Consider the following 20,725-nt stretch of genomic DNA (forward strand, 5'->3'; position numbering starts at 1 on the left):
GTGTTTTCTCTGAGCAGGCAACTTACTTTTTGTCTTCACTGGCTATGACACCTTTAAAACTCAAGCATTCCTCAACAGATATCTCTCAATGTTTGAAAAGGTTTATTCAGGTTTAGTGATATATTTCTATATTTCTTTGCTAACACAGAGGTTTTGAATTTGGAGGAGGAATAGCTGCATCTTTGCGTTACTACATCTTTGTCTATCCCTAGTGTCACCATTTGAAATTCAAATCCATTTAATACTTTTTTCTGAGGCATGACTAAATTTGCTATTCCTAACAGATACAATCTGTGCCTGGAATAAACTTCCTTTAATTTTTCATTAGCCTGGGCTTCCAGTGGCTTAACACTGTCTGCATTGTGCATGCCACCTTTAAGGAGCAAAAAAGTCAGAATTTAGAAGTATGAAGCAGAAATTCAAATATGGTGTAATTTAAACTGGAGAGGACTCACCCCAAAACTTGACACAGTATATTCATTAGCCCAATATGTCACCATATAATTATTTTTTTTTTACCTAGACAGAAAATCAGCCCTTCATGAGGAACAGTCTGCACTCCAGTTTTATTTCCTTATGCATGCAACAGACTTGGATTTATTTATTCAGAGGAAATGATTTTTTATTACATTTGGCCCCTCCTAATATTGTGTTTTCAACCCTGATCAGACACATATGATAAGCAGTACTCTTGAGAATCTAAATCCATTTCAAAGCTGTCATCCGTGCTGCCCCTCTTTTCTTAATTCTGCAATAAACAACAGTAATGGTTCCACAATTGTCCTTATCTTTTAACCTTTCCAGTGTTTTCTCCATTTATTCTTTCTGCTTTGTTTTTTCATTTGCTGTTATTCAGATAGGGCCATATCTGACATACGGGTGAGATTTATTTATACTCCTGTCAAATGGTTTAGGTACCCAGTAACAATGATACAGGAAGGTAGAAAATATTTATTTTGGGCTTTATTTATCTCTTGGTTGGACTGGTATTTTTAAAACAGCCACTACATCTTTGTTGAGTTCTATGTTTGGTTAATGCTAAAAAAATAAGTTACGTAATACAAAGAAAAAAGTGAGACCTACACACAGAAAGGCCCAAAGAGATCCAACACAATTGAACATCATCAATCTTTTATATATTAATTTCCTCTGTTGATACAGCTTGTGGTCCAAGAATTCCTAATTATTTAGCTGTAGTGTTATTTATCTATATCATCTTTGTGAAAAATGTTCTTAAATCTTGAACTGACAACCAATCTTGAACTCTGCCAAGAAGGTTATGGTATTTTTCATTATGATGTGCTGGCACGTTTTCCACTGACATTTTATACATGAATTACTTCTCTGCAGAAGTTTGGTAGTCTCTTTGTTAAGGGTAAATAGAACAGAAATAAACTATATTTAACTGAATTGTCAGTTTAAAAAAAGTCAAATGAAAGTATCTCAGTGGGACTAAGATAAGGTTAAATATGTCATACTTTTTCATGTTTGTCTCCTTATCTTGGACCATCAAATACTGTTTTTAAGTTCAGAACCCCAGAATAAAAAATGGCTCTTAGTACTGTGGCATGGAAATTAGTATTTTCTGTGTCTTTATTGCAGCACTTGGTTTTAGTACTAGAATGTTAAGCAAACCTGTCAAAATTAATATAATTACTCTATATTTCAATTTTTGTGGTCCATGAATTTTAACTCAAACTAGAGCATTTTTAACCCTATTTTTTTTCCTTGATCTTTGACTTGATCCAAGACACTGGACCTTGGAATCTCAGAAGCACGAAATTTAGAATCATAGATTCATAGAATTGTTAAGGTTGAAAGAGACAAATTCACAGAACTGTTTGGGTTGGAAAAGATCTCAAAGATCATCAAGTCCAGCTCTTACCCCACACTTCGAAATTCAACACTAAATTCTGCCCCCAAGCACCACCACATCTACAGACCTTAAATACCTGCAGGGATGGTGATTCAACCGCTTCCCTGGACAGCCTGGTTTAGTGTTTGACAACCCATTTGGGGAAGAAATTTTCCCTCTTACCCAATCTGAACTTCCTCTGGTGCAATTTGAGACCATTTCTTGTCCTCCTGCCATTTGTAACTTGTCAGAACAGACCAAGCCCTCTCCTGGCTACACCCTCCTTTCAGGCAATTGCAGAGAGCAATAAGATCCCCCAGGCCTTCTTTTTTCCAGGCAAAACAACCTCAGCTTATTCAGCCACTCCTTGTCAGACTTGTCCTCCAGGCCCTTCACCAACTCTGTTGCCTTCCTCTGGACATGCTCAAGTTCCTCGGTGTCTTCCTTGGAGAGAGAGGCACAAAAACTTACAGTTATTTCTATTTCTGAAGTATTAACTCATTTCATAATCACGGAATCACAGAATCATTAGGATTAGAAGGGACATATGGAGATTATCCAGTCCAAACCCCCTGCCAGGGCAGGGTCACCCAGAGCAATTGATACAGAAACATGTCCAAATGGATTTTGAATATCTCCAGAGAGGGAGACTTCACAGCCTCCCTGCCCTGCTCCTTGGGCAGCCTGTTCCAGTGCTCTGCCATCCTCAACCAAAGGAATTTCTTCCTCATTTTGAAGTGGAATTTGTGTTTTAGCTTATGGCCATTGCTCCTTGTCCTGTTCCTGGCCACCACTGAAAAGATCCATCCTCTTGATGCCTGCCTTTGAGATATTTAATATGTTTTGACAAGAACACCTCTCAGACTTCTCTAGACTAAACAGGCCCAGCTCCCATGTTCTCACCTCCTAAGAAAGATATTTCAGACCCTTCATCATCCCTGTGGCTTCTGCTGGACCCTCTGTAGCTCTTTGTGGATCTGTGGAGACTAGAATTGAAAACATCACTCCAGATGTGGTGTCACTAAGGCTGAGTGGAGATCATCTCCCTCAACCTGCTGGCTACACTCTTCCTGGTAGAAGGAATGGTGCTGGCTTTTTAGGAATGGTATCTTCTAAGGATACAGTTGACCATCTTGGCCTCAGGGACGCTTTGCTGGCAAATAGTCAACTTGTCATCCACCAAGATTCTCAGGTCATTCTCTGCAGAGGTGCTTCCCAGCAATTCAGCCCCTGCCTGTTACCGGTACTTGGGGTTACACCTCCCCACGTGCAGAATCCCGTGTTTGCCTTTGTTGAACTTCATTCTCTACTCCCAGTTCTCCAGCCTTTTGAGGTCACGCTGAATGTGTCAGCCAGTCCCCACCGTGTCATCAGCAAACTTGCTCAGGGTGCATTCCATTCCTTCTTTCAGGCTGTTGATAAACAGTCTGAATAAGACTGGATTCTCCTCAGCTGACAACAACTCTCTGAGCTCTGCCATTCCGCCAGTCCTTGATCCACCTCGTTGTCCGTTCATCTAACCCACATCTCCTGAGCTTTGCTTACAAGGATGTTATGGGAAATGGTGTCCAAAGCCTTGCTGAAGTGGAGGCAGACAACATCCACTGCTCTCCCCTCACTGACCTGTGCTGCCCTGCCATCACAGAAGGCTGTCAGATTGGTCAGCATGATCTCTTCTTGAGGAATCCTTGCTGACTGCTCCTGATGACCTTCTTTTCTTTTATTTACTTGGTGATGACCTCCAGAATGTTCTGGTCCATCACCTTTCGAGGAATGGAAGTGAGGCTGACTGGACAGTAGTTTCCTATGTCCTTTTTCTATGTTCTTTTTTCTTCCTTTTTCCTATGTCTTTTTCACAGGGAGGCTGTGAAGTCCTTTTTCTTCCCATTTTTGAATAGAGGAGTAACACTGACTTTCCTCCAGTCATCAGTCATCATCCACCTCTCCTTTTCTCCATGATTTTTCAAAGAGTGCCTTAGCAACATCTGCCAGCTACTTCAGCACCTGTGGGTGCATCTCATCAGGACCTATGGATTTTATGGATGTTATGTCTGCCTAGTTGATCTCTAATGCAACCCCTTAGAAATAAGAAAACTTTTCCTTTTCTCCAGCCTCCCTTATCTCCAAGATTTGAGACTGAGGCAAAGAAGACATTCAGTAATTCATACCTTCTCTAAGTCTTCCATTGGACCAGGAGACCAATCTGATTTATCAGTGACCCACATTTTCCTTATTCTTCCTTTTGCTGCTGCTGTACTTGTAGAAGTCCTTCTTGCTATCCTTGATGGACCTTACCAGACTCATTTTCGGGTGGGCCTTGACCTTTCTTGTTACATCCCTGCATATTCTAACAGTGTTCCTATAGCTCTTTCATGTGGTCTGTGCCTTTTTTCACATCCCATAAATTTCTTCCTTTTGCTTGAGATTTACTAGAAGCTCCCTACTTATCCATGCAGGTCTCCACACCCCTGGAGCTGTTGCTCATGGGAATACATTGATCTTGAGCTTAAAGGAAGGATGCTTGAATACTGACCACCTCTGTTGGATCCCCATATTTTCTAGAACCCTAAACCACAGAATTCTTCCAAGTAGTCTTTGAAGAGGTCTAAGTTCAGGATTCTAGTCCTGCTTACAGCTTTGCTTCCTCACAAGATTCTGAATTCCACCATCTCATGGTCATTGTTCTGAAAAACTCTCCTGCAGACAATCTTGATAAATCTGGAAGCTTTTCAGCCACTAGCCCACAGAAAAACCTGCACAAACAGTGGTGTGGTAGAATATATCCTGAGAGAAGCAGAAAGGATGGCAACTACCCCTGGGAGGATGCTGGCCTCCTCTGTGTTGCAGTTGCTCTCTGCCTGTTAAGAGGTTGTACTTTGTCCTCTTGATACTTGGTTGTCTCTTCTGGGTGGACTGGACCTGCTGGGAGACTCATGAGCCTGTATGTCATGGTAGGCATACAGTGTCAGCTTAGGCTGCATTATCCCCACAGTCCTCATACCCTCTCAGCATAATAGTTAGGACAATCCTTCTATAAAGTATGGAGGAGGAAAGTGGGAACCTTATATCCTGTTGTCCTTTGGGCAGCACTGACCAGAAAAACAGTCCTCCTTTGTATTTTAAAAAATAAGGCAGTAAAATAGTTGTGATACCGGCTTACTTTAGCATCTAGAATGGGGACTCACCCAGTGCAGAACTAAATGAAAAAGGTTTTATCTATCTGATCAGGAAATGTGTTGACATTAATTGACATTAAAAATAAATTTGTGTGCATCTTCTTGTGTTTTTGTTTTATAACCCTAGATTGGTGAATTGTTGAGCACCACACACCCTGCCAACAAAGCCAGCCTAACTCTCTTCTGCCCTGAGGAAGGGGACTGGAAAAATTCCAACCTTGACAGACACAACCTTCAAGACTTCATTAACATTAAACTCAACTCAGCTTTCATATTGCCTGAGATGGAAGGACTCTCTGAATTCACAGAGTATCTGTCAGAATCAGTAGAAGTGCCATCACCTTTTGATATTTTGGAACCTCCAACCTCAGGAGGCTTTTTGAAGCTCTCCAAACCCTGCTGTTACATTTTCCCAGGGGGAAGAGGGGATTCTGCATTGTTTGCAGTGAATGGATTCAATATGCTTATCAATGGAGGATCTGAAAGAAAATCTTGTTTTTGGAAACTTATCCGGCACTTGGACAGGGTAGATTCCATTCTGCTCACTCACATCGGAGATGACAATCTGCCAGGAATCAATAGCATGCTTCAGCGAAAGATAGCTGAACTAGAAGAGGAGCAGTCTCAAGGGTCTACTACCAACAGTGACTGGATGAAAAATCTGATCTCACCTGATTTAGGAGTTGTGTTCCTTAATGTACCTGAGAACCTGAAGAACCTGGATCCTAATTTTAGAGTAAAAAGGAGTGTAGAAGAAGCTTGTTTTACTCTCCAGTATTTAAATAAGTTGTCTATGAAACCAGAACCTCTTTTCAGAAATACAGGAAATACCATTGACCCTATCATTTTATTTCAGAAAATGGGAGTTGGCAAACTTGAGATGTATGTGCTTAATCCTGTCAAAAATAGCAAAGAGATGCAATATTTTATGCAGCAGTGGAGTGGTACTAACAAAGACAAAGCTGAATTCCTGCTACCAAATGGCCAAGAGCTAGACATTCCATTATCCTATTTCACCTCTGTCTCATCCCTGATTGTCTGGCATCCAGCTAATCCTGCAGAAAAAATAATCCGAGTTCTCTTTCCTGGAAACAGCACCCAGTATAATATTCTAGAGGGACTAGAAAAACTCAAACACTTAGACTTCCTTAAACAACCAATGGTTACACAAAAAGACCTGACTGGGAACATTGCTAGTCCAGCTGTGAAACAAGCAAAATTGAAGCAACGAACAGATAGCAAGGAGAGTCTGAAGCCTGCTGCAAAGACACCACCAAATAAACCTGTCAGAAAGGAATCTAAAGAAGAAACACCAGAGCCTGTGAAGCCTAGTCCAGTACCAGAAAAGCCTCAGAAGTTGGAAAACAAAGATAAAGTTCCAGTTAAAAAAGAAAAACCAGCAAAAGTAGAGACCAAACCAGTAGTGGTGGAAAAAGAGATAGCAAGTAAGGAAGAGCAACTAGTGAAATCTGAAATGCCTGAAAAACAAAGTACAGATGTAAAACCGAAAATGTCAAAGGAGAAGACAGTGAAAAAGGAAGTCAAAGCAAAACCTGAAGAAAAGAAGGAAGACAAAGAAAAACCAAAGAAAGAGGTTTCTAAAAGAGAAGAGAAAACACCCATCAAAAAAGAGGAAAAACCAAAAAAAGAGGAGATCAAGAAAGAAGTTAAAAAAGAGGTGAAAAAGGAAGACAAGAAGGAAGCTAAGAAGGAAATAAAGAAAGAAGCTTCAACAAAAGAAGTCAAAAAGAAGCTAAAAAAGAAGAGAAGAAGGAAATCAAGAAAGAAGACAAAGAAGTCAAAAAGGACATCAAGAAGGTTCCTAAAGAAACAAAGAAGACAGCTACTCCTTCAAATGAAGCCAAAAAGCCAGCAGCAAAGCCTAAACCACAAAAGAAAGAGGAACCTGCTAAAAAAGAAGCAATACCTGCTGGGAAGCCAAAGGAAAAAGGAAAAGTTAAAAGTGTGAAGAAGGACCTCAAAGTCAGTGGAGCACAAGCTGCCCTTGCAGCAGTTGGAGCCGCCACTGTAGCAGCTGCAGAAATTGCAGCCGGTGGAAAGGAGCTGGAAGCAGAGAGATCCCTTATGTCTTCACCAGAGGATTTAACAAAGGATTTTGAGGAACTAAAAGCCGAAGAAGTAGAAACAATAAAAGAAACAAAATCTCAAGTTGGACTTATAAAAGATGATCTGAAACTCACTGGCACAGAACAAAAAGATGCTTTTGAAATACAAAAAGAAAAACTGGATAATGAAGGACCTGCTGAGTCATCTGATGAAGGCATAACTACCACAGAGGCTGAGGGTGAATGTGAACAGACACCTGAAGAATTGGAACCTGTGGAAAAACACAAGGTTGATGACAATGAAAAGTTTGAAGATGAGGGAACTGGCTTGGAAGAATCATCTGAAGCAGATTATGAAGAAAAGGCAGAGACAGAAGAAGCTGAAGAACGAGATGAAAATGAAGTAGAAAAATCACAACTGGATGCCACAAAACCATATGTGGAAGAATCAAGAAAAATTCCAGGTGGCTCAGAAAAAGTAATGACTCAAGTAGATACTAACATTAAAGATGAAAATTATATTGAAAAGGCAGATTATGAGGCATCCGATGAACGAGCTGAAGAAGACAGGGAAGAAGCAATAGAAAAGGCAGAAACTGAAGAGACAGAAGAAGATGAGGAAGACAAAGCAGAAGACATCAGAGATGAAGAAGAAACTGAAAAAACAGAAGCTGAAGAAGATTATGTGATGGCTGTGGTAGACAAAGCTGCAGAATCTGGTGAAGCCGAGGATAAGTATGGCTTACTCATAATTACACCAGCCAAGCGCTCAGAGTCTCAGTCTCCAGTGATTGAACCAGCTTCTTCTATCCACGACGAGACACTGCCTGGTGGTTCAGAGAGTGAAGCCACTGTTTCTGATGAAGAAAATAGAGAAGATCAACCTGAGGAATTCACTGCTACTTCAGGTTACACACAGTCCACCATTGAAATATCCAGTGAACCAACTCCAATGGATGAAATGTCAACACCCCGAGATGTCATGAGTGATGAAACTAACAATGAGGAAAGCGAGTCACCCTCTCAAGAGTATGTGAACATTACCAAATATGAGACATCACTGTACTCTCAAGAGTTCAGCAGAGCTAAACTTTCTCCACTTCCAGATGCTTTTAATGGGTTATCAGAAGGATCCAAAACAGAGGCCACAGAAGGAAAGGATTATAACGCCTCAGCTTCCACCATCTCACCACCCTCTTCATTAGAGGAAGACAAATTCTGCAAATCTGCATTCCAAGATGTATACCGGCAAAGGGAAAGTGAAATCCAAGGCACTGACAAATTAGAAATCAGAGAACCCTATCAAGAAGATGGTGGAAAACATAGTTCAGCCAAGAGTCCAGCTGACAGTTTGTCCCCTCCATCGCCTGTTGCCAAAACACCACTAAGTGAACGTAGCGTGAACTTTTCACTCACTCCCAATGAGATCAAAGTTCCTTCTGAGTCTGTCCCCACTGCTAAATTGCCTGACGTACACCAAGAAGTTGCTGAAGAGCACTGCGCAAGCCCTGAAGATAAAACATTAGAAGTAGCATCTCCATCACAGTCTGCTGCTGGTAGTGCTGGCCACACACCTTATTATCAGTCTCCCACTGATGAAAAGTCCAGTCAGCTTCCCTCTGAAACCAGTGAAAAGTCAACAGAAGCTCCTGTTAGCTTTGAGTTCAGTGAAGTCAAAGATGAGTCTGAGAAATGCAGAATCAGCCCTATGGATGAGCCCGTGCCAGATTCAGAATCTCCTATTGAGAAGGTTCTCTCGCCTCTGCGGAGTCCTCCGCTGATAGGTTCAGAGACCACTTATGACACATTTTTGAGTGCTGATTTAAAGTCTCCTGCCAGAGATTGTGGAAGTCCTTCTGAGGGGAAACCTGAAAAAGAAAAATCACCTGTTCAGATGAGCCCAGCTTCTGAAGCAAGCTCTGTGGGCGTCTTCCAAGAAAAACAAGATGAAAAAAGCATGGAATTTATGGTAATTAAGGAAGGCTTCAGCCTGGAAAGGAAAATGGAGGACACAGAACCCAGCAGCTCCCAGTCTTCACTGGTCTTGGATGAGCGGAAGTTAGCAGGTGACCTCTCACCAACTCAAATAGACATCAGTCAGTTTGGTTCTTTAAAAGAAGATACCAAAATGTCAATTTCAGAAGGCACTGTCTCTGACAAGTCTGCAACTCCCGTTGATGAGGTTGTTGCAGAAGACACCTATTCTCATATAGAAGGAGTAGCTTCTGTCTCTACAGCATCTGTTGCCACTAGTTCATTTCCAGAACCAACTACTGATGATGTATCTCCTTCTTTGCATGCTGAGGTTGGTTCTCCCCACTCTACTGAAGTTGATGATTCCCTTTCAGTGTCAGTTGTACAAACACCAACGACTTTTCAGGAAACAGAAATGTCTCCATCTAAAGAAGAGTGCCCAAGGCCTATGTCAATTTCTCCACCAGATTTCTCACCTAAAACTGCAAAATCAAGAACACCCATGCTTGATCACAGATCTCCTGAGCAGTCAGCTATGTCAGTAGAATATGGTCGGGAGTCACCTGAGCAGTCTTTAGCAATGGATTTTAGTAGGCAGTCTCCAGAATATCCTGCTGTAGGCACTAGCGTACACCATATATCTGAAAATGGACCAACAGAAGTGGATTATAGCCCTTCGGATACACAGGAGTCTCCTTTTGCACAGAAGATTTCACCTGTGGAACAGTCATCTTACTCTCAAGAAAAAGATATTTCAGAAATTATTTCAGTTTCTCAAATTGAAGCTTCGTCCTCAAGTTCATCAGCTCATACACCTTCCCAGGTAGCTTCACCACTGCCAGAGGAAACTTTTTCAGCTGGTGTTCCACCCAGAGAGATGTCACTGCATTCTTCTTTTACCTCAGAAAAGGTGCAGAGCCTGGGAGAAAAGCTGTCACCAAAATCTGACCTGTCTCCACTAACTCCAAGGGAATCTTCTCCCCTGTATTCTCCTACTTTTCCAGACTCACCTCCTGCAATCACAGAAGCAGTGTCAGCTAGTCACACACCTTTGTTGTCACAGCATGTGTCTTCTGTCAAAGCTTTTGGTTATCAGGAGCCCCTATCAAAGCACAGTCCAGAACCTTTACTCAGCCCGGATAGAGAAGATTCGGAGAAAAGCAGCAGGTCACCAGAAGAACTTAGTTATTCATATGAGGACAGAGAGAAAAGTACAAGATCACCAGAGAATATCAGCTATTCCTATGAGACAGTTGGGAAATCTACTAGATCACCTCAAGCCATGGATTATTCCTATGAGACAAGCAGAAAAACTACTAGGTCTCCTGAGACCACAGATTATTCCTATGAGATAACCAGGAACACTACTAGGTCACCCGAGGGTACTGACTACTCATATGAGATAATTGCAAAAAATATGAGGTCATCTGAGGTCACAGATTATTCTTATCAGATCACAGGGAAAACCACCAGGTCACCAGAGGCCCCAGATTATTCTTATGAGACAGCTGGGAAAACCACCAAATCACCTGAAGCCACAGATTATTCCTATGAGTTAACTGGGAAAGCTACCAGATCACCTGATACTATGGATTATTCCTATGAGACAACAAGGAAAACCTCTAAGTCACCAGAAGCCGTTGGCTACTGCTATGAGACAACTGGGAGAACCACCAGGTCATCAGAGGCCATGACTTATTCTTATGAGATGACTGGGAAAGCCTCCAGTTCACCTGAAGCCACAGATTACTCATTTGAGACAACTGGGAGAGCCACCCCTGGGAGGTCACCCGAAGCTACCAGCTATTCCTATGAAGCAAGTGCACATTTTACTCCAAGTAAATCGCTAGCAGAATCCCGTCAAGATGTTGATTTATGCCTTGTGTCCTCTTGTGAATATAAACATCCCAAAACTGAACTTTCACCTTCATTTATCAACCCAAATCCCCTTGAGTGGTTTGCAAGTGAAGAACAGTCTCAAGATCAAGAGAAGCCACTAACTCAGTCTGGGGGAGCTCAGCCTCCTTCTGGGGGAAAGCAGCAAGGGCGGCAGTGTGATGAAACTCCCCCCACATCTGTAAGCGAGTCTGCCCCATCTCAGACCGACTCGGATGTTCCCCCGGAGACTGAGGAATGCCCTTCCATCACTGCAGATGCTAACATTGACTCAGAAGATGAGTCGGAAACCATCCCAACGGACAAGACAATTACGTACAAACACATTGACCCACCACCTGTCCCAATGCAGGATCGCAGCCCTTCCCCCAGGCACCCTGATGTCACCATGGTTGATCCAGAGGCGTTGCCTGTTGAACAGAATTTAGGTAAACCTTTGAAGAAGGACCTCAAAGAAAAGACAAAGACAAAAAAGCAAGGTACCAAGACCAAGTCATCTTCTCCTGTTAAAAAAAGTGATGGCAAATCAAAACAAGTGGCTTCACCAAAGCCAGCTACAAAAGAATCTTTAGACAAAATTTCCAGAACAGCTTCTCCAAAAAAGAAGGAATCTGTGGAGAAGGCAACCAAAAATATCTCTAATCCAGAGGTAAAGTCTCGAGTGGAAGAGAAAGACAAGGATACCAAGAATGCAGCAAATACAACAACATCCAAGTCAGCAAAGACTGCAACAACAGGTAAAGACAAATAGCAACACCCTGGTGTTCTGTTTTTCTTATTGCAGTGTAGTTAGCTTGCCATTATAAACTTCCATATTATATATGAAAGTGTGGTTTGTGGCATATCCTCAAAGAAAGTTCAGTTTTTAAGTACAAATCCAGCATGTAAATGCCACACTTAAATGCATGAAAGTCACTAGTTTTACTTCTATAATCTGAGAAAAATTGATGTCAGTTTGCACAGAGAGTACATAAAATAGAAAAAATTTACTACAAGCTGTCTAATCAGTTAACCACCAAATAGAATTGTAAGTACCACTTTTGTAGGTGAAGTAAAATCAGTAGCAAGGTGAACCCTTTTATTCATTGTGAGAAATAAGTAGATACAATTCTCTTTAACATAAATTAATGCAGTTTAATATTGTGGGAGGCAAAGTCACCATCTCTCTTTGGATATTCTTATTACTTTCCTGGATTGACTTTAAAAGCAGCATTTAAAAAAATTTAACATTAGTAAAAGCCTTTTGAGTGAAGTAAGCATGTACATCACATAATCTGGTTTTATGCCATCGCTGATGACCAAACATACTAGATTAATGTAATTTTGAATGTCTGTTATACATTCTAAGTAGCAAAAAATTGTGAATTAGATTACTGAAAGAGGAGGTATTGTGCTAATCGGTTGTTTCCAGAGACCTTGTTAGGGACTATTTGGGGGATACTTTGATTTTTCTGCTGTGAGGACTGATGTTCTGTTGAAAGCTTCTTTACAAGGAGCAGTTCTAGGATTCAGCACAAACAAACCAGCATTCAACTGTCTGTAGCTTCCCCGTTTTTGGTAGTCCAGTGTTCCTTTCTCACTCCATCATTTGCATCTCTGTTAGAAGATACGTTTCAAAGCAGCAATGCAGTTATTCATGTTGTGCATTTCTGCAGCACTTCAGCTCTATAATAAAGTCATTAGGCATACTTCTCAGGGATGTGCTGGAATAATTTGTAATGACATAAAATTTAAAAATATAGCAACAATTATCTTAATCAGTGTTGGTATGTACAATTTAAAATGACATCAGAGATTTTTTTTATCATCAAAGATGATAAAATATTTTGTAACAAAACCATTAGCAAAACCTCTCTAAATCAGGAAATTTTATCACTTCATTTGGCATTTTGCCCTGTGGTAAAATCAGAACATGCTAGATAACTGTAAGGGAGTTTCCTGGCCTTACACTCTTTGACCCTAAATTAATCATATTGCTCAAATAATTGTTTTCCAAGCTTAATCAACATGAGAAAGCTAATAAATCATAAACATTGATCATCTGGGTAAAATTACTGACTGAAGCCTGATTTTTAGTTTACACCATGATCTTAGAGCAAAAGGTGCAAATTTTTGTGTAATAACTTTAATGTGTTTACATGTTGCACTTCATTTTGACTGAAGCTTTTCTTAAAACAAGTATTGGATATACTAAGATCAGCAGCAAAGAAACGCTTCCCCCCTACTTTTTGTGCTAAGTAGCTAATTTGTGTATGCAAATAAGGATACAGCAGGCAGACAAATACTTGACTCTGTTCCCTGAATTGCTTTGTGACTTCCTCCTTCCAAGTTCCTCTTTGTGCTCACATGTATTATCTTCCTGATGCATCTGTAAGGCAGCCTGAGCACACCAATTGCTATCATGTCTTGCTACGTACCTCAGATTTCAGGACAGCTTCAAATTTTCATGGCCTCCTGTGTGATACTAGATTTTATAATCAGTCATATCCTAGACTTTCAAATAGCTGCACTTCTTTATTAGGAAAATAATAGCACCATTTACTGAATGATAATTCAGTAATCACAGCCCTGCATAGTAGTTGTTGGATAATAGTAGTATATTACTGGGAAACGTTCAGCCAAATTTTTGTTATATGGTAGTGATTTTTTATTGTATTATATAGTTCCAGTTTTTCAGGTTTTTCCTCCCGTTACAATCATAATTGGAGTCCAGCAAAGCTGTAACAAGTCTCACCTCAGTGGTTAAAACAGTAATTAATAAATGCATACTTTTAACCAGCCTGTGATATATTCTTTTGTTGTTTGATTCCCAAAGGACCTGGGAATACTAAGGTGGCAAAATCTACAGCAGTGCCTCCGGGACCTCCAGTGTATTTGGATCTGGTGTACATTCCCAACCACAGCAATAGCAAGAATGTTGATGTTGAGTTTTTCAAGAGGGTGCGGTCATCCTACTATGTGGTGAGCGGGAATGATGCTGCGGCTGAGGAGCCAAGCAGGGCTGTTCTGGACTCCCTGCTGGAGGGCAAGGCACAGTGGGAGAGTAACATGCAGGTAGGCTCTTCATTTCTATCCCAACCGTGAAATCTAACCTTTCTCAGCTATGAGAAACTAGAGCACCTCTGGCACAGATGGTGGCTGCCAGAGAATGGGGCCCTGGCTTAGTTTGAAAGACAGGTGTCTGCCAAGGAAGGTAGGAACCTCCTTTGGAATGGAGAATATGATGAGAGGAAAGAGGATCTGTACCCAATGCCTTTTACACAGAGCAATTCACCCAGTTTTTCTGTCTTTCCCAGACAAATCCCCAGGTAAAAAGAGAGAGTAGCTAGCTGCACTCTTCCCCTGATATGTGGCAAAATTCTTTGCCTCTCTTAAGTACCACATTGTTATTATCTCCTACCAACACAGGTAGGAGAAAATTCTTTGAGAGAAAAAAACAAAAGGAAGAATCCTAAACCCCAGCACTCTTCCAGGCTGGGTACCAGTGAAACCATTGGTGATGTGTGAAGCACAGAGCTGCACTGCTCTCCCTTCAGACCAATTCCTGGTTTTTAAAACAGTTCAGTACTGGTTTATAGAGCCGGTTTGGACGTCTCATAATTTTAGTACACCACATATATGACCTGAGATTGGCATTGTTGCAGTTTTAAGTAGGGAAGAAATGTTTCATGCTTTTTAGAGAAATTAGATGCAGCTGGAAACTTCATGTGCCTTTCCATTATGATGAATACGCGAAAAAAAAATTTGTCTATAATATGAAGAGTTATCAGGGCAGATTACAACCTTATACTTCTCTTGAAAGCTGCATCTCAGCACTGTGAGAAACGAGCCTCACTCTTCAACATTTTTAAAAGTTTAATAAGGGATAAAAGGGACAGTAAACAGTGATGGGTGCGTAGCTGTAGCTAGAGGCACACTGGCTAATCACAGCACAGCAAGTCTTCTTATATACTTTTTCATTGCATTAGTCAAATACATATTCATAAAGATTAAATTCATATATATTCAAATACATATTCCTATTCATTGTTTACAAGTTCCGGGGATTCTTTAGCTTGGTTTGAACCCCTAACCCACCTTTTTAGACTACATGCAGTTATCATGGATGTGATTTTGAGAGTCATGTCTCACTTCTGTGGTTTCAGCAGGAGATAGTGATAGTTGAAGGGTCAGTGGCAGGGGTCTTTGCATCTGTTCCTCAAATGCTATCTGACCGTGCAGACCATTTTAGCTATTTCCACAGGTATTTTAAATCAACATCACCTATTTCACACAATTCATCTGTTATTCTCACTTCTGTCAGTTAGTTACAAAAACATAGACATTAGTTATTATTCCACAACTACAGTTACTTCTGCAAAATTTAACACATAGCATCCACTTTAAAATTTTGTGAAAGCCTAAACTATAATTTATGTTTATCACTAAAATATACAAGTTACACAGGGACTAAGGCACTGGCCACAAAAAGCTGACAAATTATACTATATTAAATACACTTAAAACTGATTACAAATTGTACTATATCAAAATCATGGTGATTAATAATAATTTGGAAAAGCCAATACATAACAGCGAAAGCCAAGAACTACGTGGTTATTTATAACTGCACCTTACAAAACCACCACTTTATTTTGATAAACCTTCTACCTTACCTACATGTTGATTTCTTTTTATCCATCCATTTATTCAAGTATTTATTACATAAAAATTCACTCTTTCCAAAAGGAAAACATACTTGTTGGTTGGGGCTTCTTGAAAGGACATTTTACATATCAGCTGTTTCTGTGGTCCATTCAATAGGAATTTTATTTTACATTGCAGGTGACTTTAATCCCAACCCATGACTCAGAAGTGATGAGGGAATGGTATCAAGAGACCCATGAGAAACAGCAGGATCTCAATATCATGGTTTTGGCAAGCAGCAGCACTGTTGTTATGCAAGATGAATCTTTTCCTGCATGCAAGATTGAACTGTAAGAACAAGACCGTGCATCACAAGATTCAACTTTGTTTCCAGAAATTCTTCAGTTTGAAAACACCTTTCCTGAAAATTCAAGTTATCTATTTCAACTGCTGAACTATATACCTGCCAAATGCTATACTGTGTCACAGTGATGCAAGTCACTAATATTTTTGAGTCTTTGTTGGTTGCTAAGGGAAATAACAGTCTTCCCATAGTAGAGTACAAATTACTGCGAAAATACAGATCCAGTTGCATCTACGCTGAACATTTTGAAACCATGCACTAGCAACCCCAATTGACTTTTGCCAGGTAGAGGCATTTGCCCTCTAAAGAAACACAAAGAGATAAAGAGAGAGAGGGGTAGGAGGAGAAAGTAGTAAATTATTAGGTCTGCATTAGTCTCATGGCAATAGATGTATCGCTTACTACAGTCTGCTTATGTTCTCACATGAGAAGAAAGTTTTAAATTTTTATCAATTTGAGCTATCACTATGGGGATCCTTTTTTTAAAGAATTATGTTAGCTCAAACATAAAAAAAAAAAGAGAACATGGCTAGGAAGGGATGTATGACCTAATCACTCATCAGCAGCTTTCCACTTTAATTTGAACTCTGCATACTGACACACTGTAACAATCATAGGCCAAATATGCATGTAGCCTGCACCCGGTCCAGAAGTCTAAAACCTTTCTTACAACCTGCACAATTGTTGGCCTAAGGCATGCTTCCAGCGAAAGCCCACTCACTCCAGCCAGAACTGACCAGTCCACATGCTTGAACACCCATGTCCACTGTCAATTTACTGAAGCAAAATACCAAAGCGGTCGGGAGTACATACAGTAGACAATTTGCCTTAGAAAGTGACTTGAATGTACAAAGAAACTTGATGCACTTATTTTTTAATGCTGAGACAGCAAATTTATAAAACATCTGTGTAGGATCATAGTTACACCACTAAAGAAGCGTGAGTGTGCATGTGTGGTATTAGGAACTTATCTGACTGGTCAAATGGTTTGGTGCTATGAATTACTTATATTAGTTATGTGAACACATCATAGCTGCACCTGGACAGCTCAACAAGGCAAGATGAGCTTTTTTTTGAAGGCTCCTTTCGTACTCTGGAAGCAAGATTGAAGTGGTGTCCAGTATCAGAGTTACAAAACTTAGTGAAACATTCAGAATGATGGAAAAGGTTACCTGTGAGCCTGTACAGTATTCAGCCTTCCTTTGTCCTACCTGATTTTATTTGTTTAATTTAAGAGTGAACATGGGAACAAATGTAGAGAAGCCTTTCTTTTTAGTGCTGCATGAACTTTTAATACATGACTTGTAACAAACATTTTCATTTACAGGTAAATGCAAAGACAAAATTTTCAGGTGAAGGCATTATTTTTAGTAGTTTTGTAAGATAAATGAGTAGTGTTGTTTAAGATTCTAGTGAGAATTGATATTGAGGTAAAATTTATTGAAAACAGTCAACTGTCAATACCTTTTTCAGGAGATGGGTATGGAGGGATACTCTCATAAAATTATTCTGTTGATGGTGACAGAAAATGGGATTTGAGGAGTTGATTGCCCAATACTTAAAAGGTTATAACCTACATTCTCAACTCTTACAAGATCTTGGAAAAGGACAGAACAAGCAATAAGCTAAAAGTCCCTTCTCTTCCCTTTTCCTTCCCTTCCTTTCCCTTCTCTTCCCCTTTGCTTTCCTCTTTCCTCAATTCTTTTCTTTCCTCCTTCTTTCCTTTACTCCTCTCTCCTCCTCTCATTTCCTCTTTTTCTACTCTTTCAGTTCCTTTCCTCTTCCTCTCATTGCCTCTTCCTTTACTATTCTTTTTTTCTTCCTTTTCTTTCCTTCTTCATGTTTCCCTTCTTTTCCTGCTCTGGACTGCTTGCAGAGGAACAGCACCACTGCTCTGTGATTTAAGACAGTTTGGATTTTTTAGTCTCAGAAATTTTACCCCAATTTAAAAAATCTTGTTGCATTGCAGAAGGTCTGCAAATCTGAATTTAAGAAGGTGTAAAGGCCTACAGCATGGAGTTATGTGCTGGTTGTATGAATCACCATTATGGCTGTTAAGTTTTACAATGTAGTGAACTATGACCTCATTTTATTTTCTTTACTTATAATTTATTTCAATTTTACATTGTTAGGAAATTATTGTTTAATAGGTGTATGTTTGCACTCCTAATTTTTTTGAAGGTTTTTTAATACTGGTTTAGGGTCTTGTAAATGTGGGCTTCTCGTGCCCATTTAATGCTGTGAATTACTGTTTGTCAGTGGTTGGGGTTTTGATTTATTTTTAATGTCTTCTCTGTTTTTTAGTTTTCTCTAGCAATGCTGTTTTATTTATTGCTATACCTTTTAAGTAGTTAAGAATAACTCAGAGTGACTATGGCACAAAAGGCAGATGGAAATGTATTGTGAAAAAAAGCGTGTTTGCTGGGCTCATGTCATTCACTTTAAAATGCTTTTGTAATACATAGTCTACAAAGATATGGGATATGTTTGCAGACTATGTTGTATAATTTTGCAGATATGTTCTGCAAAATTTTTAGCATACTGTTGTACTGTTTCTACAATTCTTTCTGATTTGTCTATTTTATTATATAGTTCAGAATTCAAACCTTTTGAGTGGGTTGGAACAGATTTTCTGACAACACCTGAAATGGTTTGTATCTCTGCTTTGGTAGAAAATTGTTTTAAGTACAGCAGTGGTTTTGTGACTAATCTCACTTATGCCACTCACTCCTGTGAATCAGGAACAATTTCACTACTGTCAGGGAAGTTACAGTCATCTGATCCTACTGTAAATTAAATTGGAATCAAGCCTTAAATATGCCCAAGCAAGTTTATGATGGCTGAAACTTTTGTTTTACTTCTGAAATAATAATGATAATTAGACAGTTACATGTACATTTCCTTTTTTTTTTGCTGCTACAAGAATATTAAAACCATGGTCTGGCTATTCTGAGGTATCATAATGCCTGTTCCATCCACTCCCTTCCAAATGGCAATGGCACCTAGATTCAACACAGCGATGAGCTCCTCCATTGGCTCCTCTTGCCCTTAATGACTTTCCTGCCTGTGGATCTAATCTACCTGTGCTAATCCTAGTACTACACAACTAGTTTAGTGTAACAGTCATCAAAATGTACTGTGTACATTAACGATGAGTGCTGTTGATCAGCATAGATTTCTAGGAGCATGGTTTGTTATTGATTACTCTAATTGTAAAGATTCAATATCTGAGTGCAAAGAACACTCCATTTCAATGATGGTATTACCCATAACAGCATTCCCAGTCATGATCTTTATGCTATTAATATAATGCTTCATAATTCAATGAAGAATTAACTTTGGGGATCCCATCCCACTCTTGAACTTGGACAGGGCCTCTCTTGCATGCCTTTTCAAAGTCCTGTGGTGGGCCTGACTCATTGACCTCTATTTTCACCCCATCTTTCATAGAAATCACTTTTGATTTTTTTTTTACTTATTTTACATACTGTGGTGAATGGAGATAACTGTGTATATGAATGTTGGGGTTTTTTTAATTGTCTATGATAGCTTATGCATTTTAGGAGAGTTCTGGTACTCTTTTACTAAGATTTAATAAATTTGTTAATTGAATTTTCAATCCCTCCCAACACAAGCAAACGAGTTCCAAAGAGCACTTGCTGTGCATTTGGAACATTTCTGTCATGCGCTTCTCTTTGTTCATCTGTCGCCAGAGGTTCTTGCTCAGTAATGATGTTTTTGAGAGAAATAGTTATTTTCTTGGTCTGGATTTACTAGCATATGAAAAAAATATAATGTTTACACTTGAAAGAAAAGCTTTCATCATTTCACTTAATAATTTGAACAAAACACTAAAATCAACTAGGGGTAAGCATTAGAATGCAATTATATTATTCACCTGGTTTAAAAATGTTTGCTATTTAAAATTTAAAAAAAAGAAAAAACTCTTGTTTGTTGCAACTTTACAAAAAATTCTTTAAAAAAAAAAGAGTAACTAAATAAAACAATGGCATAAAATATAGAAAGAAAAAAATTTAAAAAGCAACTTCTCTCTACTAGACTAACTAAGTGCTCCAGAAGGCAGGAGCTACCTCTTCAAGACTGGGCTGTAATCTCAATGTAAAAGACAAAATCTGAAATATGCTTTCACGCATTTGCATGCAGCCATTATCTTCCAAACTATGGAAAGAAAGTCTTGTGGCTGGCTGAGAAGCACCTCACACACCTCCTCTCTCTTGTTCTGAATGGTGTTTGTGTCAGTCTGCAGCTGTGTATGGTATTATGTCTTATAATCCTGCATCACTTCTATTCTATCCAGTCATATCTAATGTAGAAAATTAGTTTCCAGTGAAAGTAATATGTAGTGCTTTTATGATATTTGTGTGCAATATCCCCTCTTCCATTGAGGATATTTGATGTAAAGGAATCAAACTCAGTTCCACAATAAAATACAAAAGTGGTAAAGTGGTGTTGACATGTTTCTTGTCTTTGTGTATGAATGTATTTTTAAGTTCTCCCTTTCTCTAAGTCATGATTACCTAGTCTATGGGGTTTTTTGTTTTTTTTTTTAAGATCAGTGATTATTTGAATGCCAGACAAACCCCAATCTCTCTTTAGTAATTGGAAGATTAATGTGGAAGAATACTTTTATCTTGTGGTGTGAAACATTACCATGATGTACCATGACATGACTTCTCTTTGTTGTTCTCACTCCTGTATTCCTCAGCAGAATGAGAAAACACCTAATTTTCAGTAAGCACACAGTCAC

The 20,725-nt window shown here is 39.4% G+C and overlaps 1 protein-coding gene across 1 annotated transcript in view; it reads left to right on the forward strand.

Annotated features, from left to right (window-relative positions):
• MAP1B (microtubule associated protein 1B) overlaps positions 1 to 20,415 on the forward strand; it is a 71,385-nt gene extending 50,970 nt beyond the window's left edge. The window contains 4 exon segments of the mRNA XM_030236766.2: positions 5,159 to 6,782; positions 6,785 to 11,704; positions 13,783 to 14,021; positions 15,792 to 20,415. Of these exon segments, the coding sequence (XP_030092626.2) occupies positions 5,159 to 6,782; positions 6,785 to 11,704; positions 13,783 to 14,021; positions 15,792 to 15,947 (6,939 nt within the window). The 3' untranslated portion in view covers positions 15,948 to 20,415.
• The last annotated feature ends 310 nt before the right edge of the window (positions 20,416 to 20,725 follow it).

This window comes from Serinus canaria, chromosome Z (assembly GCF_022539315.1).
Source record: "Serinus canaria isolate serCan28SL12 chromosome Z, serCan2020, whole genome shotgun sequence".
In the NCBI taxonomy this organism is placed as follows: domain Eukaryota; kingdom Metazoa; phylum Chordata; class Aves; order Passeriformes; family Fringillidae; genus Serinus; species Serinus canaria.